The following is a 25,053-nucleotide window of genomic DNA, read 5'->3' on the forward strand; positions in this document are numbered from 1 at the left end:
TTTTCATATGAAAAAAGTATCGCATTTCTATTAGAAAAATATCGCATTGGAAAAGTTTTCATAATAAATGCATATCTATTGGAAAAACGTCGCACTCATATAAGAAACAAGAATGTGTCTATAGTAAACGGATGTCCCACTCGCACTATCATTTTCTGTGTTCAGTGGACCGTAACATTGGGGTCAAAACTCTAATTTGGCATTAAAATTAGAAAGATCATATCATAGGGAACATGTGTACTAAGTTTCAAGTTGATTGAACTCCAACTTCATCAAAAACTACCTTGACCAAAAACTTTAACCTGAAGCGGGACAGACGAACGAACGGACGGACGAAGGAACGGACGCAGAGACCGAAAAACATAATGTCCCTCTACTATCGTAGGTGGGGCATAAAAATAGCATTATCATCCTCATACAAGTGATTATGGCGTAGAATCATTGTCAAAGTATTTGGACATCTCAAAATTATAGATCGTGCAAATAGGTTTTATTTAATGCAAATAAATATAAGAAGAAGTGGTATGAGTGCCAATGAGACAACTCTCCATCCAAGTCAAAATTTAAAAAAGTAAACCATTATAGGTCAAAGTGCGGTCTTCAACACATAGCCTTGGCTCACATCGAACAGTAAGCTATAAAGGGCCCCAAAAATTACTAGTGTAAAACCATTCAAACGGGAATGCTTATTTACTTGTATAAATTCAACATACATGGAATAAAATGTTCAAAATACATGGCAAATTGAATATACGTTTGTCCTGTTAAAAAAATCTATGTTTTAAAAAGAATAAACAAGTACTTTTCCGACGAATTTTCTTTTATTCCTACAAATGTCAACAGTCGTCTGAGACTTCCCCATAATGCATCTCATTTACAAAAGAAAATATCGCTACTCCACATAAGAAACGGATTTCTCGATTTGCACTTTCCATAGACTGATTATCTTCATATTACATTACATGTATGTTTCATAAGCATCCGTACTTTTGATGGGCTGGATCATGAAGTATTCCCAAATCAAATTGTATTTCTCAATAAAAATCGACACTCATTACTGCACATGCTTCCCATGAAATCGTCACTGCAATGCATAGGAAAGCAAATGAAAAGATTGATATACCTCGTAATTTCATAGTTGAAGCATAAAAATGTAATTATAAAAATTGAATGTTTCTTATTGTAATTTTATAGGGTTGTAAAAGCGTTGATCGTGTGCACAAGGTTAGTATAAAGCGCTTCGGCGCTTCATGCAAAAGGTGCTTCGGTAAACGCGTTTACACCCCAATTAAACCACAAAAGAAGCATTCAATAATCAAATGTGTTTTTGTTTTGTTTTTTGTTTTTCTCTAAATACACATATCAGTAAAAATGGGGTGCACCTGTCCTAAGTCAGGAACCTGATGTTCAGTGGTTGTCGTTTGTTGATGTGGTTCATAAGTGTTTCTCGTTTCTCGTTTTTTATATAGATTAGACCGTTGGTTTTCCTGTTTGAATGGTTTTACACTAGTCATTGTTGGGGCCCTTTATAGCTTGCTGTTCGGTGTGAGCCAAGGCTCTGTGTTGAAGGTCGTACTTTGACTTATAATGGTTTACTTTTACAAATTGTGACTTGGATGGAGAGTTGTCTCATTGGCACTCATACCACATCTTCTTATATCTATGAAGCCGCAAATTAAGACTCTGATAGAGTTGGCTATGAAAAAGTAAGTCTAAAAAATGCTTGATAAATAATATTCATTAATCAAAATGCTCAGAAACAGATATACCCCGACAAATTCCAATTTAACTTCCAGCATTTGACTAGATCTAACATATGTTCGAAATTTATACTTTTCTCTGGAAATGATTTAAAATGTTTATTTTTACTTAGAAAAAACTAAAATACACGCAATAAAACATCGCTCATTTTCATACTACAATGAATTAATTAAAAAATGCCTTAAACGACATAACGGACCTTTACATGTTAACTTTAGATAAATTATGTTCAAACAAGTGTTGATAGATTTTATCTTGGGAGAGTTATTATCGGTTAAAATACAAGATAAGAAGCAAATGAAAGATCTATGTTTAAATTACATTAAATGATAACAGTAAAGCAAATGACCAGAGCAAATGACAGGTCTTTGATGTTTTCACAGCTCGTAAAAGTAAAATAGACTTATTTAATGAAGAAAAAAAGTAAAGAGTTATCTTTCTTACCTATTCACAACGTCATTGGATTGTGTTTTGACGACAGGTAAACAGACAGATGGTATGGCTACATAAACACCGAGTTCATCTAATAAGATATCAGGTTTAAAATCAAAAGGTAAGAAAAAGTAAAAAAAATACATGCATCATTTAATTCTATTAAATAATTAATTATTAATTACAAAAGAAAAAAAATGGATAACCGTAAAAATTAAAATCTACAATTTTAGAAAGTTAAAACTTGGAAACAGTTTTTCATCATTTCACGAGTTTAAAATACGGTAGATCATTAGTTTCGCTTAGAGATGAATGATCTGTTACAAAGATTAAGTAAAAAACTAACCGACGAATGAAATGCCTTTTTTTCATCTCTCTCTGTATTATTGTTTGAATTTAATTTATGTAAAGTACTGTCCGTTTAAGCTTTATTCGTAATTGATAATGACAGATGAAATTAACGTTTTTGAAAACGAATGAAGGAATCATTTTTACAGTGTCACGGTAGTTCGTTGGTTTATTTAAAAGTCATCCTACCCTGAAGAAGGCTACTTCATATATATTGATAATTTTAAGTGATCCATAAATTGAATTTTTTTTCGATCTGTAGGAGAGTTCTTATGTATGCGTAAAAATCATGTAAATTTATTAATTTATTATACATGGAAATAATATACCAACAGGAAACAAATAAAGCTTCTGACATCTTTAAAATACAAAAATCATGTTAATTGTTTTCAAAACAAACATGTCAAAATTAAGTCACCCATCAACAATATAAAAGAACCACCTATAAATATATTGTATTCCACACTTTAATACTGCTAATTACATACCACATTCATTATTTATATACACGTGTAATCCTTTATTAGCTATTGATTGTTCTGCTCGTTTGTTTTCTTAATATATAACGTCTTTTTTGGAAACTTTAAAAATCCTTATGTTTAAATACCTATGTCAATATTTATTATAATAGTAGAAACACGAGGTGGTATTAATCCAGTACACATAAGAACGAGATGTCTTACGATTAGATTTACTCGTAAGTGATGAACAAATCAGGGGGAAAAACGTCGACGAATAAAGTAGATCGCAAACTGAGCTGAGTTGTTCAGGACTTTTGGGCGAGTTTTGTCACAAGTTTTTGTAAAAAGTTTCGCTGTATATAATACGAAATGTAGGAAAATTACTATCATTGAAAAAGTATTGCGAAATAACAAGTATGATTTAAGAGAAAGATAAGGTAAATTGTTCAATTCAAAAGTTTATAAAACGATTATTCAAAGTTTTAAAACAGGATAATATATTTTCATATTTTGTACGTTCAACTCCAACGTTGTGACAACCACTGACTTTTTCAGTGAGAATTCACTTAAAGAATATTAGACTCACTGTATCTATAAGCAGAACTGGTCACTAATAATCGTTGTAGTATATTTGGGTTCATCAATTCCATCTTATCATTTCTTTATGTTAAAAAAAATTCATTCGAAATTTTAAGAATGGCTTTTTATCGAAGATATTACTATTTGCTAAACCTACTCGTTTGAAGAAGGCTATTCGTCTGAGATCCAATCATCATATAGCCAATGTAGTCTAATTGTGTCGTGCATACAAAGGCAAGGAATTACCACTAAAAATCAAAAGTTGTAGACGTACTATGAGAATCCTCTCAAATCATATATTTATATGAATCAAATACTTTATTTGTTGAACTCAACACGTGTTTTTGTAACAACCTTCATCAGGTACATAAAATGCCAAAAAAGACACAAATGTATTTTATTTCTATTTCTTATCTTATGTACATAACGTCACAGTACCCAAATTGCACCGAGTGCCCAAATTGCACCTAATCAGCAAAAATAGCGGCGGAAATCTTACAAGTTTTCTTTGAGACTAAACAATATGTATTTTCATGATTTGACATTATACACGTCTTTCAACATAGGTAAATATATTTAAATATACACAAAACGTTCACGGTATATATCAGCAGGTAGTCCGAATGCGACGTTCACAAAAAGTCATCTTTTGAAATTGAGCAAATAAAATATGTTACAAGCATCCATTTCTTAAAAAAAATAAATAGCAAGCATAGAAAAATGTCAAATTGTTCTAAATATTTGAAGAAATAAAACAAAACATTTGTTATTCAATTTTTAAGGATGTGAATTTAAGCATGGATGCAATTTGAGTATTTCTCATTACAGAATCATGGATCGTTTGGAGGTCGGTTCAAACCCATTTTTCTATGATTTAATTTGGATTCAAAATTAAATTGGTGTAACGATATAGTAAATAAGGATACGTCTACAAAATAAACACAGAATGGAAACTTTTGTGTGGATCATAAATAAACGTAGGGGAAAAACGATCAAAGTAGGTGCAATTTAGGTACCCTCACGTTGCAATGATTAAAATTAACATTTCTGATCACAACACTGAACCATTGTTAGGATATTTAAAACTATTTAATACATCTATTGTACGCTTATATTCATTTTTTTAAGGTTACCAGTATGGCGAACTGTACAGCGTGTACAGAGTACCTCTGCTCAGACAAAGGGTTGTTAATGCCCTTTGTAAACGAGTATACATGGCCAAAGGAGGCAAGGGCGACAATCTACTTTTTGGGTTTGTTGTGGAGCTTCATGGGCGTATCAATTATTGCAGACATTTTCATGCAAGGGATCGAGGCAATAACTAGCAAAACACAAGCAGTTAAAGTCCCCGACCCGGATTCGGAAACTGGCTATACCGTAGTTGACATTAAAGTGTGGAACGGTACTGTTGCGAATTTGTCCCTCATGGCACTGGGGTCAAGTGCACCTGAAATTTTATTGTCAATTATAGAAGTTGTGTTTAATGATTTTAAAGCTGGTAAGCTAGGACCAGGAACAATTGTTGGTTCAGCAGCTTTTAATTTAATGTGCATCACTGGCGTATGCGTTTTGTCAATTTCAGGAGGAGAAACAAAAAGAATTAAAAAGTTCAAAGTTTTCCTAGTGACAGCCGTATTCTCGTTAGTTGCCTATTTATGGCTTTTGGTCATTTTAGTTGCAATAACTCCCGATTATATTGATGTATGGGAGGCAATTGTAACGTTTTTGTTTTTTCCGTTGCTGGTATTGGTTGCATATATGGTTGATAAAGACTTCTTTGGGAAAGGCAGTGTGCAGGATTCTGGTCTTGAAATGGGTAAGTGATGATTAAAGCTAATATTGAACAATGTAAATGATAATTTATTATTCACACGTGTTGTGTATGCGCATAGGAAAGTATGATTCCTTTCCCTCGACACAAATCTGAAGTATCAGCCAGAATTGAACAATATACACCAATAATATATGGCATATAGAGTGGGTGGCGCATATTCGCCTTGGACACATTTACGCCGTTTTGCTATTTTTTCTGTAAAATTTGTGTGCTTTTACCCAATACTTGCCTAAATAGATGGTAAAGGCTGTTTGTAATGTTACAACTGTTGATATTCCTCTTTACCCCATTTCCAAGGTTATTCGCACATATTGAGAAATACGCAGGTGTTTTTAAATTATTTTGGCAATTATGTAAGATTTATATGGCAATCATGCGCAGTCTTAAAGTAAATATTTGTGAGAAAAATCGTATAGGAATGATCTCTCAAGCTAATTCATGTAATTGCAAACATTCGTTTTTATAATATACCAGGATAATGAGGATGGTCATATCATACATTGCGGCGAAAATGTGTCCCCCATGGTACACGAACAACTTGATTTCTATCTTGCGTTTGCGTTCGTTTTTAGAACAATTAACCAATGTTTTGAAGATAATTTCTTTATCAAACATTTTTTTCATATAGTTAATTTTCTGAAAACTTCATAAAAAGTTCCAAATATTCGAATTTAGGTCGGATGTAAGTGAAAATGAACGAATTATGCGGCAAATATGGGTCTCTCACTCTACATCATTTTTTTTAAACTGGAAGGCTTACTATTATTAAATATCTGTATTGAATATCGGAACCGTTTCCTAAAATAAGAGTCTCATATACATTAGTTTGTATCGCTCACCTTGGGTGGTTGTTACCACGTTTACATATATATTAGTTTGTATCGCTCATCTTGGGTGGTTGTTACCACGTTTACATATAGATTAGTTTGTATCGCTCACCTTGGGTTGTTGTTACCACGTTTACATATAGATTAGTTTGTATCGCTCACCTTGGGTTGTTGTTACCACGTTTACATATACATTAGTTTGTATCGCTCACCTTGGGTTGTTGTTACCACGTTTACATATACTAGTAGATTAGTTTGTATCGCTCACCTTGGGTTGTTGTTACCACGTTTACATATAGATTAGTTTGTATCGCTCACCTTGGGTTGTTGTTACCACGTTTACATATAGATTAGTTTGTATCGCTCACCTTGGGTTGTTGTTACCACGTTTACATATAGATTAGTTTGTATCGCTCACCTTGGGTTGTTGTTACCACGTTTACATATACATTAGTTTGTATCGCTCACCTTAGGTTGTCGTTACCCCGTTTACATATAGATTAGTTTGTATCGCTCACCTTGGGTTGTTGTTACCACGTTTACATATACATTAGTTTGTATCGCTCACTTTGGGTTGTTGTTACCACGTTAACATATAGATTAGTTTGTATCGCTCACCTTGGGTTGTTGTTACCACGTTTACATATACATTAGTATATATCGATCACCATGGGTTGTTGTTACCATGTTTACATATACATTAGTTATATCGCTCACCTTGGGTTGGTGTTACCACGTTTACATATAGATTAGTGTGTATCGCTCACCTTTGGTTGTTGTTACCACGTTTACATATAGATCAGCTGCAAATTATCAATTACTAGTACCTTTAAGAGTCCAGCACTAGTCATTCTTATAAGAAAGCCCAGTTGTTCTCGTGCTCACCTAGAAAGCGACAGATCGTGGTTTAGAAGCTCGAACTCTAACCCAGACCGATTCAAACCAAATATTTTGATATTGTTTTAAGCTGCTTCTCTGGTAAATGCGTGATATCTATGGAAGTAATTAAGAGCAAACACTGGTCAGTTGCGAGTTGGAATAATGTGTCCCGGTGAAGTGACGTGTCATCCTGCGGAAGTGTTACCTTGTGTGAAGCATGTTTAAAATCCTTCTTCGCTTGAAGGTCTTGTATTGTCATATAATATTTGAATGTTTAGCTTCTCGACCCGAATATGAATGTAATATTTTCCGCTGGATCCTTCCATCCAATACTTTTTGATTGGGTTCGTGCTGCCCAATCTTTAGTTATCTTTGCAATGTTTTGTTATTGTTGTTTTGTCTTTTCGTCGTATTTATTTTTGGCCATGGTGTTATCTGTTTTAGTGGACTTTCGATTTACCTTGGTATCTTTTCTCTCTGCACCAAGTGGTTGTAAAGCATTTTAAACTGTCTGTCGTCTCAAGAACTGACCAAGTGTGCATTCGGTGTAACAGATCATAATAAACTTGACACATCTTAACTTTAGCTTTTGGCATAGCTTTGTTAATTTTGCTAAGTAGATTGAAAATTAAATTCCTGAAAGTTTCAATGGAAACATTTGTGGTGCAATTACCTTCATTTTTGACGGAATTATAGATTGTAGAAGAGGGATTCCTAATCATTTTCACAATAACATACAAAAAGATGTTTCAATAATGAATTGAGATGAATATTGAAAATCGACATAGAATATTTAGTCATCATTTTCGCCCGAATATTTTTTATTACAAACTTATTAACCTTTGCTTGATGTCTCCTTTCTAAACAAAGTACATTTACATGGCTTCTTTTTATAAAGCATGAGTCAAATTAAAAATATGGACGAAAGACAAAAATTTTAAAATATAACTTAACCACTTATTTTAACAGTAGACAGTTTAAGTTTCGCATGCCAAGCCATTCACACAAAATCTTATTATTTTAGCACTGGATGGCGATAACCACGTAAAAGGTTTGAGTTCTACACGTGTCACTTAATGTTTTTATTTACATTTTGTGTTTTCTTTTCAGTTTTTCCACATCTCATTATGTATGCACATATAAGTCTACAAATGTAGCTAAGGGGCACCTGTTCCGAGTTATAAAAATATGCGGCTTTTACATTACTTCTAATATGAATGTTGTGGTACACCACTTTTCTCATACACTTTGAAATAGTCATCATTAACTCTAACTTATTAAGTGTATACTTTAATTTTTCATTTTTAATTTTAGTTTCTTGTGTATAATTTGGAGTTTAGTATGACGTCCATTATCACTGAACTAGTATACATATTTGTTTAGGGGCCAGCTGAAGGACGCCTCCGGGTGCGGGAGTTTCTCGCTGCATTGAAGACCCATTGATGGACTTCGGCTGTTGTCTGCTCTATGATCGGGTTGTTGTCTCTTTGACACATTCCCCATTTCCATTCTCAATTTTATTTAGTACATAAAGGATAAAAAATAGCCAATTTGAATAAGGACCAAGCAAATAATTAATAAATATTATAAAAATTTACTTTTATAAACATTGTTTCTGACAATTTAAACGTAACATGAAAAGGTTATAACAAATAATGCAGGTTTAGAAAATATAAATAATAAATGTTTAAAGGGACATTTTCTCCGTCGAATAGCATATGGACACTAAAATAGAAAGTTTCTCTATTTAAATGACATTTGTACATATTGTATACACAAATTTTATTCAAAGCATATTGGTGAAATAAACAATCTCATTTCAAAGGTACTAGGGACATAAAATTTGAATACGAATTGATGTTGTAAATATTTAGTTTAAACGTGACATTTATCAATAGTCAATGGAAATAAGATCCTTTGCATATATATTGGTAGAATGACGTCTCTCTTAAGTATTGTGAAAAAATGAAATATAGTACTTTCATGATTTTTTTAGTTGTTTGTAAAGGAGTTTCTCCATCAAAATAACAGTGAGCATGTTAATTGTTTGAAACCACATCAACTTTTCATAATTGCAGTTTGAAAGTCCTGATGGAATTTAAAAAGTGAATCAATACAGAAACTAAATGTTATGATTAAATGAATGTAATATACTTCTGAAATATAGTTTTAGACCATACCAAGAAAAAACAAGAAAAAATATATGACAAATGAAGGTTTTGTGTTGTTTTTGTTGTAGTGTTTATACTTTACTAGTGAATGTGTTGATTTGTCTGCCTATTCTTGTTGTCTGGAGTAATTTCTTAAATGTTCAGTTTTATTGCAAATCAATGCTGTAAATGTTTATTAAAATGCTTTCTCAATTTTTGGGCAACAACTAAAGGCTTGCGGTTACAAACATTTATCGTACTCACACACAGAAATCAACCAATCAAAATACTGGATTTGGTGTTTCGCGCACAATTTTTGTACTCCGAGTACTGAGTAAAGTTTTATGACCTAGAGCACAGGCTTAATTGTACAGGGATTTAAAATATATTACCTTTTGAGGACATCTTTATCAATGTCATATGTAAAATCTCAAATAGAAGCCGCAATTTTTCGCAAAATTCTTACGAGAAAATAAATTCGCAAGTCAAGAACATTTCAGTATAATTTGAGATCAATTCTAATCGTAATTTGTTTTGTATATTATGCCACTGATTCAATTTATGAGTGGAAACACACATTCAATATGCAATTTCTTTATACTACGATCTTAATAGATCTTTTATAGTCAGAGTAAAAAACCATTTGAATTTATTGAATTAGAACTGGATAGCAGATGTGTCCGTTTTTGCTGTGGTATGAAAAAACCGAACATTTTTTTTGGGGGGGGGGTCTTGGGACAAACAATTTGTATTTTACTTAATTCAAAATCTAACTATTTTTTCAATAACTTATCGGAACAAGAAATTGTTTTTTAAATCAATGTCGAATTATATATTCCCGGAAATTTTCAATGGTAACAAACTTTTTTTTCACTTTCTATTCAAATTAGGTAATTAACAAGCATAATCAGAAATGCGAATATTGAATTAGGTCAAATACCTCTTCCATCCCAATTACATGTGTAGTAATAGCAGTGTCTATTCTTATCGACAAGAATCTTTGAATCACACAGACAAATTATTAAATGTGTCGTAAATAATGATATTATATGTAAAAAATCAATAAAGATTTTCATTGAAAAAAAAACGGTCATAAAAATAGTATACATTAACGGTTTCGGTAGTTACGCCATGATTTTGGTCCAGTAGAAACCATATAAGCAAAAGTTTATAGATAACATTATTTTTTTTAAAATACATTGTTTTAGAGAATGTTCATAAACAAAAGCAGGATTGCCCTTTTCAAAGATCTGTTATTTCTTTGCAGATTCTTCTCTTCTATATTTATGTCCATTTAAAATACGATTAACGTTAGTCGATTTACAGTACCGCACATATATCCTAAACTAATTTGAAATTAAGTCAATCATAAATATTCTTTAACATTATGAATAATTTTACCTTTATTGTTCTTTGTAATATATAAATAGGTCGATCTTTATAGCCTGTTGTAAAGATGTTAATCTCACCATGACGAAAACATATACACATTACTAGTGACGTCACCGCTTAAAAGACCTGTTGGTGTAATTTGTTGTATGGTCCGACTTTTAAATAATTCATGTTACCTTTAGTTTTAATATTTCATACAATTATCGATTTGCGAAATACCCACTTTGGAATTCATGGTTCAATCAGTTCGTCAGTTTTTACATTTAAATAATTCCCCTCCTTGTGAAGGTTGTCACGAGGTTGACAGGATATTTTAGCGAAAAAGTCGGACGTTTTAGCGCAAAAGTATAACCCATTTTAGCGCAAGATTTTTAACCCATATTAGCGAAAATTTAAATGATCAATGCCCATTTTAGCACAAGAACATGGAAGTATTTTTAACCATTGGAACCTCATTATTTCAATTAAACAATGTTTGCTAACGTAGAATATAGTTCAGTTTCTATTCCGTCAGTTACAGTCTTGTCGAAGTATTTTTTTTTAGTTCAGAGTAGCTCTTTACTCCTGTTAATTAATTAAGTTCGATGAAATGGTTGCATAACTTAAACCATCATCAGATAATTGCATTTTAGAATAAATAAATATTTATTGTATTGAAAGGATTTTGATAAGTCTTCAAGGCCAGACTTCCATTTGAACCTCTTGTCTGTGTATTCGCCTACCTTAAAAATAAAAGATGTACGTTATACAGCTAGAAAAACAACATTTTAAAGTTCGATTTAATATTATACGTCAGCATTGTTGAGTGTTTCGATGAAATGATAAGTGCATAACAAACCTTGAAACTGTATATGTACCATTTGACACAAACGTCATACGATGTCGAAATGACAAACTTGAACAGCGGTTTGAGTTTACTGTTATGTACTACTAATGATATCAACAGAAGACAATATTTCGCAGAGGTTCATATTGGAGTCCCAACGATGGCTACGAGTACAGTTTCTGTTATTATCCCCCTTTAAAATACTCCAGACCTTTTAAAAAAACATTTACGAAGTGCAGTATTTATTACATTCAGAATTGACCATAAAGTTCAGCAAAATACAATATGAAGATTTTAAGTATGAAACAGTGTTGAAATATTTGATTTAATCATACTTGCCATCTTGCCATGACATTTAGAAATCAAGTTAAATGATTTTAATTGGAAATAAAATCGTAAATGTTACATTAAATCTCCACATCATTATCCAACTGAATGTTCTCATTTTTTTTGTTAAAATTGAAAACAAAATAATAAAAAATCAAAAATTTGGTGCTGTATAAAATTGTGTATTCGTTATGTATGCAATATTTTTTATAACAATATTTGTCGTACTGTCTAGGGCACTTAATAAACCCAAGTGATTTGTGTTGTGTTGATCGATCAAATGTAAAAATGCAAATATTTGGCTTCTTGAACTGTCATTAACAATGCTCCTATGAATTATTTTTTAGGAGAAGAACAAAATTTATTGGAGAAACAGAAAGCTGACAGGCAAATTATACAGGAAGTGCTTAGAGTACGTATACATTTATGTCACGATATTATTTAAAAGGTGTTCTGGTATTGTCCTGTGAAACAATGACGTAAACATTGTTTTTGTAGTAACATCGCGAATGTCATCTCTTATATCACTCCAAAACTTGAATCTGTTGAACCTGTTAGTCCCAGTCATAAATGTCTTTTCATTACTTCTGTATCAATAGCTTGGCTCTAACAGTCATTGGTCAAAGAACTCCGAGAGGGTCATACATTGGCGACAACTGTCGTTAACTTCTTCGCTTTTGTTACATGTACTTGTGAACTGTCGATTTGAATGTCCTTCTGTTGAGCAAGTGGCAGAATGATTAAATTTGATTTCCAATGTATTTTTATGTCCAATTCCAGTACGATTGCCTGTGGCTCTTTATCACAGAGTTTCTCACTTTTAAACTTCAAAGTTCTAAGGTTGAAATCAACCTAACTAAGGGAGCTACCATTTGATTTTTATGGGGGGGGGGGGGGGGGGGGGCTAGGATGAAAAATTTTGTCCTGCCTTTTTATTTTCCCCTCTATTCGGTCCTGCTTTTTTATTTTTCACTCTATTCGGTCCTGCCTTTTTATTTTTCACTCTATTCGGTCCTGCCTTTTTTTTTTTAGTTTATCCTGACTTTTTTTTTTACATAAATTGTCATCCTGCCTTTTTTTTTGCAAATAATCTCATCCTGCCTTTTTTTTTACTCAAAACTTCTGTCCTGCCTATTTTTTTCAAATTTCATCCTAGCCCCCATAAAAATCAAATGGTAGCTCCCTAATAGTTCTCTATAATGCTTAAAAAAAGTCTAACGCTTCTTCCTCCGGGGCAGCACTTGTGTAAACAGATGTTCATTGGGGCATCAATAAATGTTAAAGTAAAGTTGCGGTTGCGTTTAAGAAAAAGTAGTACCTCATAGAATTGCAATAAACCTGATTGTATCTAGCTCTCTAATTGGCTTGCTAGTATAAGAAAAATCGTGTAACATGTCAGTCATTCTCTTCAAGTCCATCAATCTCAAGCCGAAACGGAATCTTGACAAGCTATCGACCAGTTTATTCAACTGTGGAGACAATAAAAATTAACAGTCATTTAAACTAGGTGATTCCGAATCTACAATCATAAACAATGCGTATAAGAGTGGCTGATGGATCTTTTATACTGGGTCTTGTGGTATGCAGTTTGGTTGGTTGGTTGATGTTTGCTTTATGTAAGTGTCAAATATTTCTTGCATGTTTAGAACGAAAACAAATTACCAAATATTACAATAGGTAGGTTCTGCAATAGGGGATTGATCGGAATGAAGTGCGGGCAATTTGGACTGCCACTGGAAAATAAATGGTATACCATTCAGCAGTAAATATAAAAGTAATGTATGACTAAAAGATGATGTAGAGTATGCTCTTTAGAGACAGAAACATACATAATTAATATCCACAGTTATACATACGGCCTTTGACAATAGACAAATATAGCAAATTGATAATACAAAACAGAAAAGACATTCAGTGTCAACAACCTTAAATCTAGACAATAATCATTGTTTTAGTTCTTCTATAGTGAGATATTGTTCCAGTTCTTACATAAGAAGACATTGTCTTAGTTCTTCTTAAGTGATGCGCTTTTGTTTCTTTGTCATCAGCTCCATTATTGAATTAGATAGTATGTAATACAAATGATTTAATTAATAATTTGGCCTGACATTTTTAGAGATTGCATAACAAGAAAGATGTGAAAGACAAAGATATCGCTGTGCTTACAGCAAGACTGATGGAAGAAAACAAAGAACATAGCAGAGGATGGTACCGAATCAACGCCATTAGATCTCTAACCGGGGGAAGTAAACTTACTCCACAAATGAACGATAGGACAGAAGAGGTATATTCACTGTTATGATTCATCTTAGCACAATATGTGAAGAAGATAACCAAACACCTTTAGCCTATGTTTTTCATTTCTAATAATTTGATAGATTATGCACGCATTAGAGAAGAAACCATGCCGAAATTTAAGTATCTATATATCAATACTTTACCTATTAAACGTTTCGACTTGTAGTATAACAATAAAGAATTGTGGTGTGATTGCCAAAAAGACATATATCCACTAAAAACCAAATGAAAGGGATGTAAACAACTACAATCCATAAGCTATTTAAAGCTTCACGATAACGAAACATGAAACAATTCGAAAAAGAAAACCAACGACTTGGTTTAAGCCAATAACTTTAAAAAAAAGCAGTGTCTTGGAGCATCAGTAGACAACATCTGTACAGATTAATGGCATGGGTCATATTTGTCTGTTTGTACATTGCATTATGATAAATATACAATTAACACAAACAACAATAAAACAACAACAGAAAAGAACAGCAAAAAAGAAAAAAGAAAATCTCACTCATAGCACAATATAAATGTATATAAATATACTTGTCAGCTTCTCAGAACCTTGGTAGCTTGTGATGAGATGGGTTCCCAAGTTTCTTTGACAGAACTTAGTCAAGGTGGAGAAAAGGCTATCATAGAATTTACTGCTCCTTCAACCTCTATACTTGAATGTGACAAACGAGTAAAGATTGGTATTGCTCGACATGGCAATACTAACAGAAGAGTTAGATACAGGTACTGTTCTTATATCATAATTTTTTGAATATGATTATTTTTCATACTTGATTTTGAAGAAGTGTATACAGAGTTTAGAAGCAATGCCAGTTTTTCAAGTATTATTTTCCGTCGTTTATTTATTTTGTTATTAATATTTCACATGTCAAATTTTATGGATGCCAATATCATTTGGTTGATGTTGAATATTAGTGTTAAATGTGTCCACGGATATGTCCAGCTTTTACCTACAATCCAATCCTCTTTTCCTCGTTTGTGCATCTACCAATTGCGACATGTTCTGCGTCAATGAGATAGTTACCCAAGGATAAAAAGAACGAAGAGGCGTATTAGAATAACATACGTTCCACCGCAATACTCACTTGTTTATTTATGCATGCCAAGCTCGGAGTCGAAACAATTTGCGAATAAATTCAACACAGACTATCAATAATTTGCCATCAACCTCAAATTCACTTCATGACAAAAACATTAAGAGATCAAAAGAGAAAACAACTGTCAATATCCCTGACTTGTTACAGGCACATACACATGTGGATGGATAAAAATAATCTTTTGTAAACTCAACCCTCCCCACAGAATCTCGTTGAATAACAATAGTCACATACAAATATTTTGAGGTCTTTAGTACAAAAAATGACAATTTCAAATAAACAATATCGATTCTTTTTAAGGGTTGAAACTTTCGATGGAACAGCCGTTGCCACAGAAGATTACATAGAGTTCAAACAGTCTTTGGTTTTTGAACCAGGAGAAACTATGAATTATATTGAAATCGACATAGTGGATGATGATATTTGGGAAGAAGATGAAGTTTTCTTTGCCAAAATTTCAATAGATCCATCTGAACCAGGGGTTGTTGGGAGAAGGGCCATAACTCAGATAATAGTTTTAAATGATGATAGTAAGTATAAAAGTCTTTACTTGATATGTCATGATATGGAATCAAGCATGATTATCCTTGATTAAGAACTTATGCATACCAGACAAGTGTGTGTTAAAGTGGGTACTATCATTCAAACGAAAATTCAATAATAAAAATTTAGTTTGTGATAAAGGAGAATTCGATTAAGTTTTTTATTTAGAATTTAGTAATTTTGGTTGATGACACTTAATCAACCCAAAAAAAACATGTGTGTTTTGAAAATAATTAAATTCAACCATTTCAATCTGTTCTTATACTTGTAGACTATAATTTAAGTTTATTTATTTATTAGGTAAACCGCGTATTCTTTATTAGCTATTGTAAATGAAGAAAAATTATGATCTAATAAAGGTTTTCGCTCATCATTTTGTCTCATGATTTGACAACTGTTTTATTAAAAATGAAATATTTGAAGTTATGGTCTATCTAATAAACAGAAAACTTAACATCAGTTTTTCTTACACACTGGTGTATATATACTTAACTAACTATTACATTCATGTTGAATCAAATGCATGACCGTTAGTAACGATGTATAATATTTTTTACAGTTAGGGACACTGTAAGATTCCCGAAGCCAGCCTTTGTATTCAAAGAGAGTGTTGGTACAGCTTTAATCCCAGTAGAACGAGAAGGAGGTTGCAAGGGCAAAGTCACCGTAAAATATGACACCAAAGATTTAGTAGCTGTCAAGGGTCGTGATTACAGCATTGATGAAAAGCAGGAAATTGTGTTTGAAAAGGGAGAAGTTTCCAAAATGATTGAGATCTGTATCAATGATGACATGGTACGTAAAAGATTTGAATTAATAAACATGACCATATTTTCTTTCATGGTATATTTGATAGATGTAATGTAAGAGAAAATGAAAATGATCATGTTAAAAACGACCTTATTCAAAGAAACAAAATAATCGAATAAAAAGACATAAGACAAAAAAAAATTAAAAATAACCCGTAAATTCATTTTCATTATTTTAGGAATTTGAAAAGGATGAAAATTTTGAAGTCAGATTGACTGGAGTAGAAGGCAATTGTGAAATGGACAAACGAAAAACGAGATGTGTCGTTACTATCGTGAATGATGACGGTAAGAATCCCGGAAGTTACTCAATTATATTAAAAAAGATCGATAACATCTGCATCTCGTCATTTTGGTAACTCCTCGAAAAGGATACAGCAGTTTAGAATTATCATTTACAGTAATTAACCTAACTTGACAAAAGTAGTGCAAGAAAACAATGCGTGATAGTGTGAATGCAGCCCTAATCACCCATACTGTTATCCAAACTCAAAAAGGTTAACTCTTGATATAAATTATATCTCATTTTGTTTCGATCTAACGCTTAACTCCATAAAAAAATACTCTGTTAACTGGAATATGAATCATACTTTACCTTACTATTTCATTATTCCAAACACATGTGCAAATGTTGCATCGATCCTTATTGATTTCATTAGCTTTTCTTATCTAGATAGTTTTAAGCTAAAGGGTTATATTTCTCATCATATGATTGCTAATGAAGTTGTATCAAATTTGATTTTCCTCAAATATTTCATTACAGAATTTAAAGGATTCGTCGCCAGAGTAACTGATCTAACAAATGCTAACTTGGACTCACTACGAATGTCATATACATCGTGGAGCAAACAATTCCAGGATGCAATGAATGTGAATGGTGGAGACATTGAAAATGCAACCTTTCTTGATTATATTTTGCATTTTTTTACATTTGGTTGGAAGGTAAAAACTTTAATGTTTTATACACTGTCAAAAATTTTTTTTTTCTGCCATTTATGAATTAATATATAAATATGAATTATGTATTACTAATGTTAAATGATTTCTCGTAATTATAAATATGTTGCCAAAAAGAGGACACGATTAAGAAAGCGAAATGCATTTTTATATATTCTTATTTTAACTTTGCTATTGAAAAGGTATGTTAAAATCACATATACTACGAAAGTCAATATGTGATAGGAATACATATTTACACCATATGGAATTTACAAATATTTTTTTTCCAATTTCCAATTTATATTTTGGAGTCGAAATGCAAAAGTACATAAATATCCAGTTTTTAACATACTCGAGAACTATTTTTCAGGTTATCTTCTCGTTAGTTCCACCAGCAAGTATATTAGGAGGATGGTTATGCTTTATTTGCGCTTTAATAGCTATTGGAATATTAACTGCGATAATAGGAGATTTGGCAAACATATTTGGGTGCCTAATTGGTTTAAAACCTGAAGTCACAGCAATCACGTTCGTTGCTTTAGGAACCAGCTTACCAGATTTATTTGCCAGTAGAGCAGCGGCAACATTAGAACGATCGGCTGACAATGCAGTAGGAAATGTGACTGGCAGTAATGCAGTCAATGTTTTCATGGGTCTTGGTGTTTCTTGGTCGATTGCTGCAATTTATTGGGCGGCACAGGTATTCATTTATTGTCATATTTTTCTAAGTGATATATAACTTCTGAATTTAAAAAGTAAATGACAAATGTAATAATTTTAAAAGTGCATACTTGTTTTGCCTTGTTTAACAGTACAATAATCGAATACTTTGGATTCACCCAAGTTAGTGCTTGAATTTCGATAAAACTTCAACTAAGAAATGAAAATGTTCATATGATAGTACGTTTTACTTGAAGCAAAAAAATGTGTATTAGTATAACATACCTTCAACATGTTTTATATTATGGACATCTTTTTCTTTTCAGGGCAAAAACTTTGAAGTACAAGCTGGTAGTTTAGTATTCAGTGTAGTAATATATTCCATTTGTGCTGTAGTAACATTAGGACTTTTAATTGTACGACGTTTTACCGGTATCTTTGGAAAGGCGGAGCTTGGTGGTCCAACAGGTCCGAAGATGGCATGTGGACTATTTCTTATCTTCCTATGGTTCTTTTATGTTCTCTTGTCATCGTTACAAAGTTATGAACACATTTCGGGATTCTAAACTTTATTTTAACAATATTATTTATATTAATATTAATTAATATTGTTGTAGAATGTGATATTGTCTCAGAGGATAATGTTATTTTATATTTAGTTGTTGATTTGGTGTCCAAACTTATACATTTTACCCAAGTGAAATGAAACACGAGAGCTGAAATGTCTGATTTTGACTTCTAAAATAAAATTCAATTATCATTTCATATTGCTGATTCCTATGTTCTGTAAACATCGGACCACTCGAATCATGTTCCAATGATATATTTTCATGTCATTGCGATTAGTTATGTTATAGAAAACTAAGTATTGTCTAAAAAACAAATAAATATCTCTAAGCATCTGTCCACCGGAAACATTAAATAACAATCATTTACAATGTAAATTTAATATTTAAACTATCAATCGTTTGATAGATAAATAAATGATTTATATAGTTCATTGTGCTTTATGTATTTTTCTGTATTATGCGATATTTGATAGTGGATTTTAAATACAATTGACCGACTTCAACCTCATGACAATAAGAACCATAAATCACCTTAGGTTATATTTTAAATTTAATGAAGTTATATGTTTTCCAATGCACATATCTTTGAGTTTTCATTATAATTTGTCTTTTTAGGGTTCACTTGGTCGGGTATTGTTCCAAATATTAAAGGAATTTTAATTTGAATTGTAACATTGCTGCTTTAGTACTGTTCTAGTCTACATTTGAAAATGTTCAAAATACAGATAATCAAAAACTTCCATTAAACGTTAGCAAGTGCTATAATATGTTCAGTGCTATTCGTATACATTTACTACATATCATAAATATCTCTAAAGTGAACCAATACTTTTGTTTGATTCTGAATTTTGTAAAGACTTCCAAACAAATCTAACTTCACCCTGCTTCATCATATTGAATAAATGGACATGCCGTTATACGGTATTTTGTTTATTATAATTCATTAATAATTAGAAGTCGATATACATATTTGACCATGTGTTGGGTTGATTAGATATAGCATGTATATAAAACAAAACACAAAAAAATAAGACACCGTGTGACTGAAAATACTACTTAATTCAAGCAGTTATCACTTTTATATGTTAAGGCAATTGTATTTATAAAATATTTTATTCGTAAATGTGTGATCAGAAACAAATTTTTTTTTATATAAAGATAGTTCAAATGAGCAATTGAGTGAGCCAAAAATAGTTTTAATGAGCGATTGAGTATGCAAGAAATAAATCAGTATGTTTAGTGTTAGTCAATCACTCGTTACTTTGATATAAATGTTTCCAGTTATCAAATTTTTTTTTTTACTTAATTTTAATTTAATTTTTAAATAAATTTCTCGTGCAAACATATCTTAGAACTTTTCTTATTTGAATATTTGTTTCTGCAGCTCAATGGGTATAAGCATTGAATGTTTGTAGAAGAAACGGATGTTTATACGGTCTTAGAGAATTACAATCAGGATTCTTATTGTAGATGGTAAATAGATATTATACCAAAACATTAACATATAGGTATTCTATTTAATATAGAAAATGTAATTAGATGTCACCACATTAAGAAAACAATATTGTATGTAGTAACGAGAGTCCTTTTTTCTTTCTGTCATTTTATAGCATTTGTTTTTTTCACCAATCTATGCTAATAGGAAAATTAATTAATATTGCTTATTTAATGAAATCTTAGATACATATATAAAATACATTTTTTTCAGGTTTAAAATTCATATAAATGAAAAATTAGAATATTTAGATTTGATGTTTTTTATTCTACCAGCATTACTTCCATTATCCCTCTGCTCTTAAACGAAATTGTACAATTTCTGTTTTTTTTTTTATTTCAGTTGCACGCTTTCAGATATACATTTCACATGAGGTTACAAAATGCAACATATTTTATAAATATAGATTCTTACATTGATACCAGTGGATTATCGGATTTATCCAATCGAGATAGTTAAATTATCAATTTTAAAGTCTGATCCTTGGCGAGGACTTTAAAATTTATAATTTAACTATCGAGATTGGATAAATCAGATAATTCACGAGTAACTATGTAAGAATGTGTTTCTCTAATGATTAAAAAATACATTTTCATTTTTTGTTAAACCAAAACCCCCTTCGAGTGCCTTCCACATTTCACAAAATTGTCAATTTCATTAACATCTGTTAGCATATTTTGAGCTGATAAAGGTTATGACCCTTAAATTCATCCAATCATCTTTTGAGATCACCGGCAACCACACGTTGATTAAATTTTTTTTATACAATGAGTGCAGAAAGGTATAAATTGTCAAAGAATTAGAGAAAATAGAATATAATAGTGCCAAAACCCACAAGTCACGAACAGTATTGCATTATAGATAACATTAATAAATTATATTTTTTAAGTTGATATATAAATTTTCTGTATTCTATTTTCCAGTAACTTGTTTGTCTTTTACATATTTGTTACGATTTATAGATTCCCTATTAGTTTTAGTACACGAAACATATATATATATATATTATATATATATATATATATATGTTTTAACCTTGTAGAATTTTACTTGTAGGGTTTTTTCCACAGTCCCCTTTCTATATAGATGTATATACATTAATCAGAAATCCATGACACTGAAAACCACTAGTTAAGAGAGTGACTTTTCATTGTTCAACTTGTGTTTATTTGTTTTGAATAGACTATTTTTTATGATTAAAGCCATTCTATAAAATTCTTGAGCACGCTTGAAAGACTTAAAGATTGTTAGCGATATTTCCGTTTCTTAAATACCAAAACACATTTAAATGCAATGTATGATAAACAGAGAAAGGAGACTATGGAGACAACAAATATCGCTCAATGATTGTATCGTTATTAAAAATTGTTTGGAAGACTCAAATCTGCAATAAACTTTCAAATAATGGTTCACTTTGTTTAAGATATATTATTATGAGATATTCTGCACAATGGTACAAGCACATGTTACAACACTCAGTTAGCAAAAATATTATGTTTGCCATAAAACTTTTATTTTTCCTGAAATTTGTAGAACCTGTTTTCCCTATCGTTCTTCCAATATCCAAATTACCAATTAATACTATTAGTCTGATACCCGACACATAAACGCATTCGTAGCATCCATTTACGGAATTTACTGAAATATACGATGGTTATAGAAAATATTTTATGTAACCTTACATGTCTAAAGTCACGTTTGCCCGAGAGAGTTTAACATTATTTTTGCAAAACAACATAACTTAAAAGCTGGAAACATTCACAAACAAAATTTATAATTTAAATCACGCCAATAACGAAAAACTGGCTACTAGGTGGCATGTACCTGCGAGGAACTGATAGTCCTTTAGCAGCATAGAGGTCCAGTGTTAGTTAAAGATTTAAATCTAATATTAGTGTACACATCCCACGTTTTAGGAAACCCCTTCATCAGGTACGTTATGCACAAAATTTTGGACCCAAGAATCATGTTTAAACGTCTGAAAGTTTGCAAACCAAAACCAAAACGAATTTTATTGTTTTTTATCATTCAGGTCTTGAATTTATATGGTGTAAAACAACTGTTCATTCGAATTCTTTCGTCATGAAAATCATTGTTCCTGAGCATGCATAGACACGAATAAGGTTCAAAATGTCTTGTTTGACAATATTTTAGATTATATATTTTAAATTATCGGAATTCTTATTGGTAAAAACTGCTAAACTCCGATTGCAGATCCTTTTCCTAACTGTCATGAATATTCCGTGAAACTTCAGAAAGGAAAAAAAGAAGAAAATTCTGAAACATATATTATATTTTTAACAATAATAGCAGATACATTGATAATGTTCTTACTAGTGATGAGTCCGAGTTATTAATCATGATGAATGAGTTTATCACAAAGAACTTCAGATTATTAAATGCTAAAAAACAGCAAAAATTATCAACAGTTTTGTGTACGAAACGGAAAAATTGAACTAAGAAATAAAAGAAAAGACGAGTTTTACCTTGCCAATACAAACTTTCATTTTAGATAAGGATGTTTCTCTTGTTGCAGCCTATATACTATGGTGTGTTCTTTTCAAAATTTGTGGAGTTTGATAGAACATGTTAAAATAAATAAAGCCAGACACACCTTGTATTACAAAAGTTTTATGGGTAAATTAAGGCGACAGTAGTTTACCGATGTTCTTATCTCGTAAATGGAGTAGTCCTGCTCCAAATGTGGCACCTTTCGTATTGCTCATACAAGTACAAACTTGTTGATAAGTCTTATTCGATGATTGGAACATACCCGTCGTCATCTGTGAAACAGATATTCTATAACGGTCAACCAACTCGTGATGGCGTCCGTAAAAATTTCAAAGGACGGCTGCAACTTCACTGCTTGGAACCCTTGGTTTAATAGCTTCCTTGTAAGCAGCCGCACTCTATCAAGGAAATCATGATATGAAATGCATGCTCTGGAATATAATATTAGCTGGGAGATGTTTACTCCATATGCAAGCACTGCTAAAATGTTGCTACATAGAAATGGAAAGTTCCCAATTGGGAAGCTGAAATCCTGACTTTTGTTGTGAAGTTTTGTTATCAATCGACCATCATTGTCAGTTTCTAGATGCAAGTCAAGATATGAGGCAGGCTGTTTTATCCTTTGTTTCACGATTTATTGAATAGATGCGTTCGACATAGTCACTAAACTTTTAATTATTTAGTGAGAGGACATCATCTTCATAGCGGAACGTGAAGTTAAAGCATAATGCTAGCTTCTATTCATTCTTCCTAACAATATCCCTCATATGAATAAAGGAACAAGTCGGCAAGAAGAGGAGCACAGTTGGTTCCCATGTGAATGTCTATTGTTTGTTGAAAAAACACGTAACAAATATGCTGTCAATCAAAAATTCAAGCATCTTGATAACTGAATATGTAAACGCCATACGATGGAGCAGAGCGTAAATTGGAATGTTGAAATCATAACGTTCGTCATAGATTCTAGTTTAAAGTCGTCCATTTGTGCCAATATCGAGAAAAAGATCAAGATATGAAACAAACATTCTAATTTTGGTAGTATCCTCAATTTCAAATTCAAGGGGAAATAAGAGATGGAAGTACTCATTGAAATTTGGGTTATTGAGTGTCAGAACATCATCAATATATCTGAAAGGAAAATTAAAGAACTGCACAAGATGCTTTTTGTTTTTTGTTTTTAAGAAGGTTCTGTATTAATTTTGCCTCTTATAAGTACAAAAAACAAGTCGACCAGTAGTGGTGCACAATAAGTACAAATTGGAATACCGACTGTCTGTTGAAATATCATTCCACCAAACCAAACAAATATGTTGTCGATAAAAGTTCAGCATTTTGATGATTTTATCTTCGGTGTATGTGTTGTGGAAATAAGTGTGGTTCTTCACAAAGTAACATTTCTCATTTTACGTTTCTTAATTTTGTAGAAAAGGCTCTGTTTAATGAGATGGTGTAGTCGATCTTTCAATTGAGCATGGGGAAAGTAGTGTAAAGCGTAGAAAAATCAAAGATTGTGATATTACTACAAAATTGTGAAGATTGTAATTGAAGATTTCGGAGTAGATCTTTAGAATTTTTAAAAATTCACATCTGAATGACACCGCTGGTGGAATATGCTTCTTCACAATATTTCTGAAGGCCATCTTGTACTTTAGGAAAATTGGTGGTAAGATATTTAGAAAGATGTTATGTGGCTATACCGGTATATCGTTCTTTATATGAATTTTTGCGAAGTTTAGGTATCCAGTATGAAAATAGGATATTTCATCGTCCTTTTTCATGTAAATACCAACGAAGAGAAGGACGGGTTTGAGATTTTCTTTTATCTACTTTTTCGTGATTGATGTAGGGGTATATGTGAGAATCTCAGTTTTGCCGTGAATTTCGAATTCTTAAGTGAGGCATTTCAAGTAAAATATTTTGCATATAAAAAACCATATTTGTTTGAGGCTTTTTTCTGTTCTATCTGATATGACGTATACAACAGACTTTTGAATTCTTAAGAAAAATTATAATCAGCCTCGATATTGGCATTTATGGACGATTTTTGGTGGGGTTCGTGTTGCTCAGTCTGTAGCTCTCTATATTGTGTTTTGTACTGTCGTTTTGTATTTTGGTTGTTTTTCGTGCATCATATATTACATAGTCCGTTTTTATGTATGTTGGCGTTTGTTTTTGTAGCAGTTCAGTGTTTCTGTTGTTCCGTTTTGTTTCCTCTTATAGTTGATGTGTTTCCCTAGTTTTGGTTTGTGACCCGGATTTGTTTCAGTTAAATCGATTGATGACTATTGTACAGCGGTATACTACTATTGC

The 25,053-nt window shown here is 31.8% G+C and overlaps 1 protein-coding gene across 2 annotated transcripts; it reads left to right on the plus strand.

The window, feature by feature from the left end:
• The first annotated feature begins 2,210 nt into the window (after positions 1-2,210).
• Positions 2,211-21,641, plus strand: LOC127707453 (sodium/calcium exchanger 2-like). 2 transcript variants are annotated; one of them, XM_052211977.1, is made up of 12 exons: positions 2,211-2,314; positions 4,710-5,397; positions 8,146-8,172; positions 12,164-12,228; positions 13,933-14,100; positions 14,659-14,843; positions 15,518-15,747; positions 16,320-16,555; positions 16,749-16,857; positions 17,333-17,511; positions 17,879-18,208; positions 18,495-21,641. In XM_052211977.1, the coding sequence occupies exons 2-12, from the start codon at positions 4,719-4,721 to the stop codon at positions 18,732-18,734; spliced, it is 2,448 nt and encodes an 815-aa protein (XP_052067937.1). In that variant the 5' UTR covers positions 2,211-2,314; positions 4,710-4,718; the 3' UTR covers positions 18,735-21,641. The 2 variants fall into 2 exon arrangements, with proteins under 2 accessions (XP_052067937.1, XP_052067938.1); XM_052211978.1 differs by lacking the exon at positions 8,146-8,172.
• Positions 21,642-25,053: the final 3,412 nt, after the last annotated feature.

The sequence above is a fragment of the Mytilus californianus genome, unplaced genomic scaffold (assembly GCF_021869535.1).
Source record: "Mytilus californianus isolate M0D057914Y unplaced genomic scaffold, xbMytCali1.0.p SCAF_7, whole genome shotgun sequence".
Lineage (NCBI taxonomy): Eukaryota > Metazoa > Mollusca > Bivalvia > Mytilida > Mytilidae > Mytilus > Mytilus californianus.

Coding starts and splice junctions, on each gene's coding strand:
- LOC127707453 (XM_052211977.1), top strand. CDS start 4,719: ATGGCGAACTGTACAGCGTGTACAGAGTACCTCTGCTCAGACAAAGGG. Junction 12,229..13,932: donor TTATACAGGAAGTGCTTAGA/GTACGTATACAT, acceptor TGACATTTTTAG/AGATTGCATAACAAGAAAGA. Junction 14,101..14,658: donor TGAACGATAGGACAGAAGAG/GTATATTCACTG, acceptor TATACTTGTCAG/CTTCTCAGAACCTTGGTAGC.